Below are 12,505 nucleotides of genomic sequence, written 5' to 3' on the forward strand. Positions count from 1 at the left end.
CACAGGATATGTTGCATATAAACAAATAAACGAAATAGAAATCCCTGGTAAACTTGTATATACACACAACGATCGAAAACTTGATTTCTACATCTAACATATACTCACTCATGGGAAACTATATCAGAAAGAACTCCTTTCGCGACAAATTTTCGAGTCCTAACATGTAGATATGGCAAAAATAAGGCAACGTCTCTGTTCGAATCACTTCCCGGAAACCTTTGCTTCCGTCAGGGTTCTATTCGCTTTCTCCAACTTTGCAATGCTTCAGGGTCCGGTAAGTGAGACGAATAAGTTCTTCCATTTGAGAAGAATCCTCGGAGCTTCGTATTATCATACTCTGAGAAATCTGTTGGTTCCTTGAGTTCAAGGTTATCTCTGCAAAGGGTATGAGCTTCTCCCTGTCTGAGATGATCCAGACCCTCTAATCACTTGGCTTGGCGAAGCGTAGCCCATGAGTCGATGAAGTGGTGAACTCGACTTTGCTGGCAGCTCCTTGATTTCTGAGGATAACGATGGTCTTGCTGACACATATGTTTCAATTGGATTCTTATCTTTGTTCTGAGACTCTCTCAAAACAAGCTCCTTCCTCTGTCTCATTTGATCCAATGAACTATATGACATATTCCGGTCTTCTGAATTGCCTCGGGGAGAGTTGGAGGGTGCGAGAGCTCCAGGATCACCGTCAGTAGAGTAACCGTTGTAGTAAGAGGGTCCGTAACCATAATCATCAGAACATGAAACAGTATCCGCATGTTGAGCCAAGTTACCGCCATTAGATGCAGCATTATAGTCGCCAACCTCACTCGGAGGAGGGGCTATAGCATTCTGTTCATAGGGGACAATATGCGATCTCTTTTGGAGCGAAAATCTGAGCACCTCCAAGCAAGCCCCACATCGAAGTCTATGGTATCTCCTTTTGAAAAGGAGAAAATCTGCAGGTATCAGCAGTAGTTTTGAGCAGTTGTAACAAGTTATGATAGGGGCTCCACCTGCTATGGGGCGGAAATGTCGCTTAGCCAAATGTTGTTTCTCTCTGTAAAGCTTCTTCACATCATGCCTTTGGTGCCTCAGATCATCAGACATTGTTTCACGGCCCCAAAGAGGAAAATCAGATTCCACATACCGTTCGGGAGTTAAGGGACGAGACTCGTCATATGATGTCCAGCAACTGTGACCAGGGTGAACCATACATAACCCGTTGTTGCTGCAACGAATGGGTTGAGGCAAAGGTGCTGAGCACTGCCAGTCTTGGGGTTCATGATGCAAATATGAAGAATCAGCTTGGTGCCTGCTGGTTGTTGCCTCACTTGAGAAAGGTATACGCATGTTTTTGCGGTGGTGTTCAGGGGGATAGTGGCTGCCTGCCCTGTGTCTTCTCAGATACCTCTGGTAGTTTGGATCATGATAGAGTTCCTCCTCGGATGCCTCATAATCACGGTACTGGGCCATGCTCTTCTCCTTCCAAGTGGCTCCTCTGGCAACCCTTCCACCCGCCTTTCCATTCAAATTGTTAACTTGATCCTGCAGTTCATAAACCATTCTTAATAGTGTCCTCTTGTCCTGTTCAGCCTCCACAGACATTTCAGATGATTGGTAGCCTGAATTGTGCTGGTACTCATTATCCAGTTGATTTGTGAGGCCTCTATTTTTGTATCCGCCTTGGGAAACTCTTCGACGGAATGCCATCCTAGACATATATTCATCACTCTGCAATCTATTCCAATCTCGGCTTGGATGGCCTTGTCTTCTAGGTGGCAGTAATGCATCTTGATCCCACTTTCTGTATTTCATGGCATGATCATTCTTCACAGGAAAATTTGACCAGGGATCCCTTGCTTGACGTTGCAATCCTGAATCTCTAGTCATCATGCTATTCGCCATGAATTTATCCCTTCGGATTCTTTCTTCAGAATGAACAATGTTTGAACGTGTATTTCGGTTGAAGAACTGATCATCCATGCCATCATAAGAAGAAACACTGGCATCATAAGCATGATGACTTCTATTTGCTGGGGACTTCGACAGATCTCTAGGTGCACCGCTAAGCTCAAAGCTGGGGAAGAACTCCGTATTTTCAAATGCATCAGGAGACCCTACATGATCAAAGCCATTGGGAAAATCATTATTCTGAGGTTCCTCCAGTTGGCCATTAGGAGAAGATGTCAGGGAATCCGCTGCAACGCTTTCCCTTACTGCCATATGAGCAGTAACTATACTTTCAAATGCAACAGGAGACCTTACATGATCAAAGCCATTGGGAACACTATTCCGAGGTTCCACCTGTTGTTCATTGCGAGAAGATTCAAAGGAACCTGATGAAATGATTTCCCGTGAGGCCGTATGAGCAGCAACATTTGAACTACTTCCCCTTGCATCTCCCTGATTTACAGTATTTGAGCTCTGGAAATCAGAATCAATCTCCTTGTTGATGCCTACGTCCATATTTTTCTCTCCTAAAGCTGAGCTCTCCTTAACTTCTTCACGTGCAAACTCAGTCGATGAACAAAATTCATTGGAAACTTCAAGTTTCTCACTATCAAAATCATGAGAATCATTTTGATCACTCTGATTATTTTGATCTTCATTTGGTAGGTTTATATCTCCAACTTGTTCATGATCACAATCTTCAGAAGACTCATCGGGACCCTTCATACTGGTTGAAGTGCACTCTCCTGAGTCTGGAAGAGTAGCCCCATGATTTGCGCTGCCAAATTCTCTGTCATCAGAAGACTTGATTTCACTCTTCTTATTGTCTTGTTCTGAGAAGCATTTTCCCGAGTCAGGAAAAGTTGCCTCTGGACTTGAGCTGCTAAGCTTGTTGCCTTCTGAAGGTTCACTTAGATCCCTCTCGTTGTTTTGGTCCAGTAAACATTCTCCCGAGTCAGGAAAAGTAGATTTTGGACTTGAGCTGCTAAATTTGTTGCCTTCTGAAGACTTAATCTGCTCCTTCTCATTGTTTAGGTCCAAGAAACATTCTCCTCGAACAGTAGCCTTGGGACTTAAGCTGCTGGATTCATTACCTTCTGAAGATTTACTAATGACAGGATTATCTGTCTCATTGTTTTGGTCTGAAGCGCATTCTCCCGACTTTGAAAGACTTGCATTATGACCTGAGGTGCTAGATCCTTCGTCTTCGGAAGACTTATCTTCGCTCTTCTCCTTGTTTTGGTCCGAAAAGTATTCTCCTGGGTTTGAAAGATTTTCATTTTGAATTGAGATGCTAGATTCGATGACTTCAGAAGACTTATCTTCACTCTTCTCGTTGTTTTGGTCAAAAGAGTATTTTCCCGACTCAAGAAAAGTAAGCTTACGAGTACTTGGGCTGCTAGATTCGTTGTCTTCTGAAGATTTACTTCGATCCCCCTCGTCGTTTTGCTCTGGAAGAGCTGCATTATGACTCGAGCTGCTAGATTTCTTTTCTTCGGAAGGCTTGTCTTCGTTCTTCTCATTGTTTTGGTTCAAAAAGAAATTTCCTGATTCAGGATAAGTAGCCTTAGGAGTACTTGAGGTGCTAGACTCGTTGCCTTCTGACGACTTCTTCTGATCCCTCTCATTCTCTTGGTCTAGAGGAGCTGCATTATGACTTGAGCTGCTAGATTTTTCTTCTTCGGAAGGCTTGTCTTCATCCTTCTCATTGTTTTGGTTCAAAAAGCAATTTCCTGATTCAGGATAAGTAGCCTTAGGAGTACTTGAGGTGCTAGACTCGTTGCCTTCTGACGACTTCTTCTGATCCCTCTCATTCTCTTGGTCTAGAGGAGCTGCATTATGACTCGAGCTGCTAGATTTCTCTTCTTCGGAAGGCTTGTCTTCATCCTTCTCATTGTTTTGGTTCGAAAAGCAATTTCCTGATTCAGGATAAGTAGCCTTAGGAGTACTTGAGGTGCTAGACTTGTTGCCTTCTGACGACTTCTTCTGATCCCTCTCATTCTCTTGGTCTAGAGGAGCTGCATTATGACTCAAGCTGCTAGATTTCTCTTCTTCGAAAGGCTTGTCTTCATCCTTCTCATTGTTTTGGTTTGAAAAGCAATTTCCTGATTCAGGATAAGTAGCCTTAGGAGTACTTGAGGTGCTAGACTCGTTGCCTTCTGATGACTTCTTCTGATCCCTCTCATTCTCTTGGTCTAGAGGAGCTGCATTATGACTCGAGCTGCTAGATTTCTCTTCTTCGAAAGGCTTGTCTTCATCCTTCTCATTGTTTTGGTTCGAAAAGAAATTTCCTGATTCAGGATAAGTAGCCTTAGGAGTACTTGAGGTGCTAGACTCGTTGCCTTCTGACGACTTCTTCTGATCCCTCTCATTCTCTTGGTCTAGAGGAGCTGCATTATGACTTGAGCTGCTAGATTTCTCTTCTTCGAAAGGCTTGTCTTCATCCTTCTCATTGTTTTGGTTTGAAAAGCAATTTCCTGATTCAGGATAAGTAGCCTTAGGAGTACTTGAGGTGCTAGACTCGTTGCCTTCTGACGACTTCTTCTGATCCCTCTCATTCTCTTGGTCTGAAGAGCATTCTCCGGATTCAGAAAGAGTTGCATTACGAGCAGAACTTCTGGATTTTTTATCTTCAGAACCGTGATCCAAACGAATCCTCTGAGCTGCCTCAGTGTCATTTAAGCTAGCGCTCTTGCTTCTCAATCCATTTACTCGAGGTTTTGCTGCATCCAGAAGGACGATTTAGGAAACTAATACAAACAATGAAGTAAAAAACTGAGTAACAATATGTCGAAGTAGCTATCTATAAAACTGCAGGTGAAAAAAAGAGAGAGCTCAATTACTCCGAACGTTGAATCAACAGATAGAAATGACATTGGTCCCACATGCGATTTCTCATATTAAACAAACTAAGCAATCGAAGAACACAATCTCGCCAATGTGGGGTTAGGCCGGTTGGCCAGGTCCCACACACCCGAGTTCAAATCCCTCGCCCGATAAATTGTAGTAGTTTAGAATAGAATATCGCCTTATCAACAAAATTATCGCGGAAAATCTCAATAGCTGATTCCTTCCTTCTCTATACATGTTGATAGTTTTTTTTTTTTTTTTAGTATATCAATATTTTTTACACTAAGAGAGGAAGGGAAGTTCGGCTAAGCCACAAAAGACAATCTAATTTGGTATCGAATTCGTCATCTACGAGATTCAAATCTAAGATCTCTCACTTCCAATGAAGAGGGATACCAACCAGTGGAGATGAATACCACCAGACCATAGTTATATATACAACAAAGTAGATAGCAAATTAAATTTGTGATATGGTTTGAGTTTAATACCTTGGAGAGTGACACCACATCCGCCGCACCTGTAGACCGGAACATCCGGCAACTCCGCAAGAAGTTGCCGGCATTTCGGACATCGTACCAGTCGAACATTTGCTGTCAGTTCAGGAGACATCTTTGCCCAACACAAACGAAGGGGCTTCCAGTTCCAGCAAAAAAGTCTCAAACTTCGAAGGAAGCTATAGAATTTCAAACACCATCTGCAACACAAACAAAAGGGCTTCCAGTTCCAACAAATTCTCCAAAAAACTAAAAGGGTTTTTCTAAGATCCATGAAACAACAGCAAGAACAACAAAAAAACATAAAAACAGGAACATTCCGAGCTAGAATTTGAGGAAATTAAGGAAGCAGTACCTGAACAAAACAGAAGCAAAACCTCAGACTTCGGAGAGATCCAAAAGAGAGAGACGGACAGAAAAAGGCAGTGAATTTTGTTTGTCTGTTTGGTTTTCACGAAATGGGTGAAGAAGGCAAGGCGAATGGAGGTGTTCGGCAAAAATGTGGAAAAAAAGTATATAAAAAATCTTAGTCTTTGGTGTTTACTGTTTGGCAAAGCTCGTCAAAGTCTTGGGAGTGCGTAAAGGGGTAAGTCTGTGATTTTCCAAGCAGAGGAATCGATAAGGATTTGGAATTGGTCTTCTGCTTTTTTCGTGGTGAAGAAGCTTCTTCCTGGTCAGATCACTGCTGACCGTGAGAAACCCGGGCAAGCTCAAAGACTGACTACAGAGAAGAGAGAGAAGATAGAGAGATGAGTGATACCCCCGCCCACGTATGTAAAGCGTCCGTCTTGACGTGTCATCTTGTTACTAACTCCGAGATTAGCTTACTTGATACGGAAATATCAAGGTTGCGAGAAATTCTTGTGCTCGGTCGTAGAACTTTGTCATCCTAATACCCACACACAAACTAGCGAGCCCCCTTGTAATTATAGCAAAGATTATCTCTTGGTGCTAAAACATAGTTCGAGTGGTGTCACCTGACCAATGAATATATGTTACGTGCAACCATTTAATACGGTCTATATGTGGTGTCTTTGATTACATGAGAGTTCTCCCATACAATAACGTCCCCCACTATCCCACTTTCACCAACAAAGCACAAAGCAATCTGTTGAGAGTAGCGTTACACTTACCATCTATTGTACCATCATTTGTATCATTTCTACAATAGAAATAGATTCCGCCAACACATGTAGATCTCGTCTCTATTATAGAGATGGTACAAATAAATGGTAAGAATATCATTTTTAATCTTTTGGTTGTGAGTATTTTAAAGTAACGATATATCAAACTAATCATGAAGTTTTTTTTCAAAAAATGTAAAACAAATATTTATGTTATTAATTCAAAAAGTTAGGGTAGCGTTGAAGTGTAGGTAGGCCCTTCTCTACCAACTCCCCTTCCCCCCACCCCCCATAATTCAAATCAATCAATGCAAAGCTAAACACTTATCCCGTTATCCGTATTACCATTTGGCACAAGAGAATCGAAATACTAAGAAAAAAAATTCAAAAGTCAAACTCTCTCTCCGTCATTTTATATTTTTAGACAATTTTCATATTAATATAATAAAATATTATGTATAAAACTTGAGGAGCGAAGAGCTCAAAAAAAATCTAAAGATTCTCCTTAGCATTTCTCAACCAACCACTCTTCCCTCGCTGGCACGACAGTTATATAGGTAGGGTTATTTGGAAAAGGATCCTCGTCGAATTCTTTTTCTAGGAATCCCGTAATCGTATTTGTTCATTGTAAATCGTGCATTTAATTTTCATTAGGTACTATTTATATTTGAATTTTAAAATTTTAAATTTTAAATAATTTCTGACCGTATAATATACGATAAACGGACACGATTATGAGATCCCTAAAAAAAGGATCCGGCGGTTATTTTTCCAAAACTCGAAGGTCTTCAAGTCAAAGTCAACTGCCTCAGCCACACAAGCAACTGCTATTTCTGGGTTTCTGCTGGGAAGTCCCAGGGGAGTTTTCACGTCAAAAATCCCCATTGGCTATGAGGAATCACATAAAAATAGACAAAGGGCTGCAAAGTCAAACCTCTGGAATTGTATGGCCTGTCTCTCACTCGTGGCAGTCATCCTGCACTGTATAGAGTAGGTATATTTTCTTGTGTGGGTCCAAAATTTGACTACAGGGGTTTAACACATGAACCAAGTCAAATCAAATTATTAGGCTAACTACAATTTTCAATTACGAGAAAAAAAATGTTAAAAAGACTCTCTTAAAGTGAAATTATTTATGAAAATTCTGTCACCTTATAGTTTAACGTCAATTCGCATGTTAACATTATAAATATGATGCATAAAAATGAAGTGACATAGAGTCTATAGATAGTTCACTTTTGAGAGAGTCTCTTTAGCATTATGTTTTCTGTCCAAAATGTTTTATAATGGTACCACATAAATTGACGTTAAACTGTGAGGTGACAAATAATCAACTTATGAGAGAGTCCCCTTAGCATTCCTCTTACATCTACAATAGTAAGCGGAGCTAGGTTGAAGATAATATTTTAGGAGTAAATTGTAGCAATAGTCCCTCATCATTGGTCCCTCAACTTATCAAAACGTATAGCTATAGTCATTTTTGTCAACTTCGTCATATTTTTGTCAAAATAAGTTATGTTGGAAGGACCATTGCTACAATCGGGTTAAAGTAAAGGGATAATTTCTCCAATTAGGTTAAAGTTGAGGGACCATTTATTCAGTTAGATTAAAGTTGAGGGACCATTGGTAATGAATTTTTAGTTGAGGGACTATAGCTGCACGTTCTGATAAGTTGAAGAACCAATAGTAATGGATTTTTAGTTGAGTGACCATTACTCCAATTGAGTTAAAGTTGAGGAATCATTACTACAATTTACTCATATTTTGGTATGGCACTGTCGTAGTCATGGAGTGTTTCAAACGCACATATATTAAGAACGACATATATGTCAATTGGTAACAAAAGCGCTAAACTAAATTTTGGAATAAAAGAACTAGTGTCGTACTAATTTATTAATTAGTCAGTGTTTGAAGACAATTGAAAATATCATAAATAAATTAACACCGTAACACGTTACAATATGAGTAAACAGATTATTTGCGTAAAAGTCTCAGTATAAAACCAAAGATGAAAGATTTCTTGGAAGCGAGGGTACCTCTTGCAAAAAGACGTGGCCGCTCGGGCTTGGTAGCATGGCTTCGCATTCACAAGTGAAAAAGGGTTTCAAATTTGTCCGTATGACTACTTGACTTCGACGTGCTGACGGCATGAATGTTTCCGGACATGAATTTGGCTGAAATGCATTTGTGAGTTTTTTTGTCTATCGAAAGGAATAAATAACCGTGACTTACCAGTTACCACCAGTTATCCCCTTAAAAAAATAAAAATAAAAATAAAAAACTTTCTATTTCCAAATAACTCCTTTTTTGGTCAAACATCGGTATCTTCCTCGTTGTCTTTTTTTCTTTCTCTTTATTCCTGTTTTGTTCTTGTTTGTGTTCCCAAGTATTTTCTTTTGCTTTGCATTTGCATGTCTTCTTGTCCTTGTTGGTAACTCACAAAACCTGGGAAATTGAAGTCACTTGTGCATTTGGAGGCCATGTGAGATAAAAGTAGTTTTATATGAGCTCACTAAATTGAGAAAATGCTAGCATGAAGAGAATCTTCAGTTGGGCGGCTGATCACGTCATTTGTAATGTGAATTACTAAATTAACTAAGAAATTTGTATCAAACAAAATAAAAGAGTTGAAAAGGTTGAGGTTTTATCAGAAAAGCAATTGATAATAGGAGTAGTTGTGGATGCAAATTTTCACCTCTTCGATCTTGGACGATTTTGCACCTACAAAACAACTAGCACCTTAGGTTAAGGCCAAAAGCCTCACGCGCCCACGATGAATGGGGGCGCTTTGGCCGAAGAACCTCCGATGCCAAAGTTAGAATTTTAGAGAGAAATAGTGTTTAGAATGTTTTGGAATTTTTGCAAGAGGTTTGGAATTAGTGTTTGGTAGAAATGGGTGAATATTTATAGGACTAAGTTGGTCCATTTTTCCAAAGAAATGGCCTGCCACTTTGTCCATGTTTTTGGTGAATTTGTGGTTTAATTAGCCACTTTATTGGCTAATAAAATATGATAGAAATAAATGGGGTTATCAAATTGAATGATTAGCTTTATTTGGGTAATAAGATGGAGAAAGTAAAAAAGGTAAGGAACAAAAGGGAGGAAATGTGGCCGGCTACTAGGTGGGAATTTTAGGTTTAATTAGCCAATTAATTGGCTAATTAAATATGAAAGGAAATATTTTAGTATTTATGGTATTGATTGGCTAATAAAAGGGAAGAAATGATGGGAAAAAGTAGAAAAAAGGTAATGGACTAGGTTTTGAATGGGATAGCCGGCCCTATAGTATTTTTTAGGTTTGAGTGGATGTTTCAAATTGATAATTAAGGGATTGATTGGGTAATTAATCCCTTAATTAATCAATTTTTTAGGAAACATGAAAGGATTATATTATTTAGCTAATTGATTAGCTAAATAATGGAATATAAAACATATAAAATAAATTAGGTTTTGGGAATTACCTTATAGAAAGGATTTGATGAAATAGGCTTTAAATCGTTACCTATTTTGAGCACTTTTAACTTGGTTGAAAGATAATTTCCTACTGCTTGCGCGTAGGAATCCCGGTATGCCTCGAGGGTATTTTTGTCCTCTTTTGTTCAAAAAGTCCACGTATCGCCTAGTGAATATTTTTGGCTCCACAAATGCCCCCACACCTGTTGGGATGCTCGCAAAAAAGGGCAGCAGGTGTAGAGATCTTCTTGCTTTAGGAAACTTAAGACTGCTTCCTATTTTGATGTTGATTATCTCTTTAATAGGAAATTAGATCCTTCTAGGAAAGGGAAATAAATTTCTCTCAAAGCCTATTTAAGTCCACCTTAAGTGGGTTATTAAATCAGCTTTGGAGAATGATTTATTCTACCCTACAAGAGAGAGATAGCTTAGAGGATATTTGTTCCCCCTCCTCTAGCAATCTTCTACATCTTGCCCGTGCAAAGGACCGTCTTTCGTTGCTTTCTTCGTCTTCTTCGTGCCGCACCGATGTAAGAAAAATTTAATTTTTCTTGCCTTATTCTTGGATAGTGCTATTGCGGGGCAGCCGTCGGGGTGGTGCGGCACATCGGCTGGCAGGGGCCAGGAGTTGGCTCGGCATGGGCCGAGGAGATGTCGTGGCAGGGACTACTGCTTGGGCAGCTTGGCTTGGCTTGAGCCAAAAGGCAGCTTGTGCAACTAGGGTCGCGGATTGTGGCGCTGGGGTGCAGTGCTAGGCGAGCCGCATGGCTCATGTCCTTTGGGCTCTTGGACCTGACTCGGGCCAGGCTGGCGATTGAGAGAAATAAGGAGATTGCGGGTCTCACGGGCTGCTGGAATGTTGGGCATGCATGCCTCCTGCCTGCTGGAATACTGGGTTGAGCTCTCCTGCTGAGTACCATGAATGTCGTTGGCTGCTTAGTCCTCTTTGCTGAAAGAAATGTGGGCTGCTCCAGAAAGAGGAGGTAAAGAGGATCAAGGCGGATGCATTGGCTCGTCTGATCGCTGTCGTGGAGCTTACTATGAATGAAGATGGAAAGAAGAGATCTTCCCCGCCTGCTCATAAGATGCCAGTTAAGAAAAAACTGAAGACTTCTTTCGCTGCTCATGAGGGTCCGCTTGCTACCAAGAGGTATGTGATTGACATGACTTCTTCCAATGGGAAGAAATGTAAGGCTGCTAGATCTGAGCATGTAGCGTCTTCCATGTTGAGAATGGCTATGGATAAGATTACTCAGCGTAAAGGTTTTATCATGCCCCCAGTGCCGAAGTCTGTACCAGGACGTTCTTTGGGAGCCAAGTCCGGTTCACCTTTGTAGAGACTTGCTATTATGAAGAGTGGTAAGGTGGACTCTGCTGCTAAAGTGGCGCCAAAGCCTGCTCCCTTTGCTGCTGAGATTGATTCGCCTCAGATTCAAGATCTTAAGCTTGCAATTTCTGAGCTTCGTTTTGCTACTTATGCTAAGAAGAGAGTGGATGAGCTGCAGCGCGTCCGTGTTAGTCTGCTTAAGAAGAATGAGCAACTGAAGGGTGAGAAGGATGGGCTTGAGGTTTTAAGACCTTCTCCATTTCTCCGGAAGACTTGCTTGCTTTTACTTTTAAGGCTTCCATTGGTGAAGTAGTTGGAGAAGTTAGTGCCCAGACTGGGGCAGCCAGGGGTGAAGCGTCGGATGATGCCGCTGCTAAGAGCGTTACGGCTGTTGAAGGTGTGGCGACTGAGTAGTCGTGGGATGTCCAAGCTGCTGTAGTGTAGTATTTTAGGTAGCCTTTAGGATTTTCTTTGTTTTTCCTTGTAGCTTTTGTTTTGCTTGAACTCCTTCGGCCTTTGCTAGTTGTTTATAAACATGTTTTCCTTCGTTTTTCTTCATCTTCACTTCTTTTGTTCATGCCCTAACCTTTAGACTTGATAGACCAGTGGCAGGCATGCTACTTTTTTATAAGCAGACAAACTCGCGTAGCCTATGCAGTCGTAGGTGTTGGTGTAGAACTTTGCAAAGTTGTTAGCCATAGGGTTGGCAGCCGGATGCCTTACTTACAGAAGCAGACAAGTCCGCGTAACCACTAGGCTGTTAACCTTGACTTTCTTCAATTCCGTAGGTTGCGTAGCAAGTATCACAACACTTTAGGACTTGGTGTAGGTTGTTCCGCGCTTGGCAGAGGTGAAGCTTATCGACTACGTAGCATGTCGGCAGTGGATAAAACTTCGTATATGCGCGCTAGCTTGTTTAACCTTTCACAAGAATGTGCGGTTGTATAAGTCTAGTGCGGCTTCACTGCTCGAAGGGCAAGCCGTAGGCAGTCTTCCGGAATCCGTAGGCTACCTTAGTGCACTCGGTAGCAGCTTTAGGATTCCAGGGCAGCCGTCCATCGGATGTACTGCGTAATGTGCTCTCTCCGTCTCTAGGGCCCGGTTCCCCACGGATTAGGCCAAGATACCCAAAATCCTTCAGTTAGCTAAGCCTTGAAAAAGACCATTGCGGCTACTTCTAGGAATCCCGGCGCAAGCCATCGTGCATCTAGTTATACTAGGGCAGCCAGGCTCATCCACGTCTAGATATTCGGAGTGTAAAGTTTATCCTCCCGTCTTGGAGAGCTAACCCATATGGGTGTTGGAGAATTTGTTTACCCTCTCGTACT

The 12,505-nt window shown here is 41.3% G+C and overlaps 1 protein-coding gene across 1 annotated transcript; it reads right to left on the minus strand.

The window, feature by feature from the left end:
• Window positions 1–11: 11 nt before the first annotated feature.
• On the minus strand, window positions 12–6,011 carry LOC114826136 (uncharacterized). The gene is made up of 3 exons (XM_029105973.2): window positions 5,629–6,011; window positions 5,268–5,473; window positions 12–4,652 (listed from the first exon to the last, which is right to left on the minus strand). Exons 2-3 carry the CDS (start codon window positions 5,386–5,388, stop codon window positions 373–375), a joined length of 4,401 nt encoding a protein of 1,466 aa, XP_028961806.1. The 5' UTR covers window positions 5,389–5,473; window positions 5,629–6,011; the 3' UTR covers window positions 12–372.
• Window positions 6,012–12,505: the final 6,494 nt, after the last annotated feature.

The sequence above is a fragment of the Malus domestica genome, chromosome 07 (assembly GCF_042453785.1).
Source record: "Malus domestica chromosome 07, GDT2T_hap1".
Classification (NCBI taxonomy): Eukaryota; Viridiplantae; Streptophyta; class Magnoliopsida; order Rosales; family Rosaceae; genus Malus; species Malus domestica.

Bases quoted from the DNA above. Each gene is read 5' to 3' on its own strand.
- LOC114826136 (XM_029105973.2), bottom strand. From the start codon at position 5,388: ATGTCTCCTGAACTGACAGCAAATGTTCGACTGGTACGATGTCCGAAA. The intron at 4,653-5,267 runs GTATTAAACTCA...TTCTGGATGCAG, and splicing joins ATGTGGTGTCACTCTCCAAG to CAAAACCTCGAGTAAATGGA.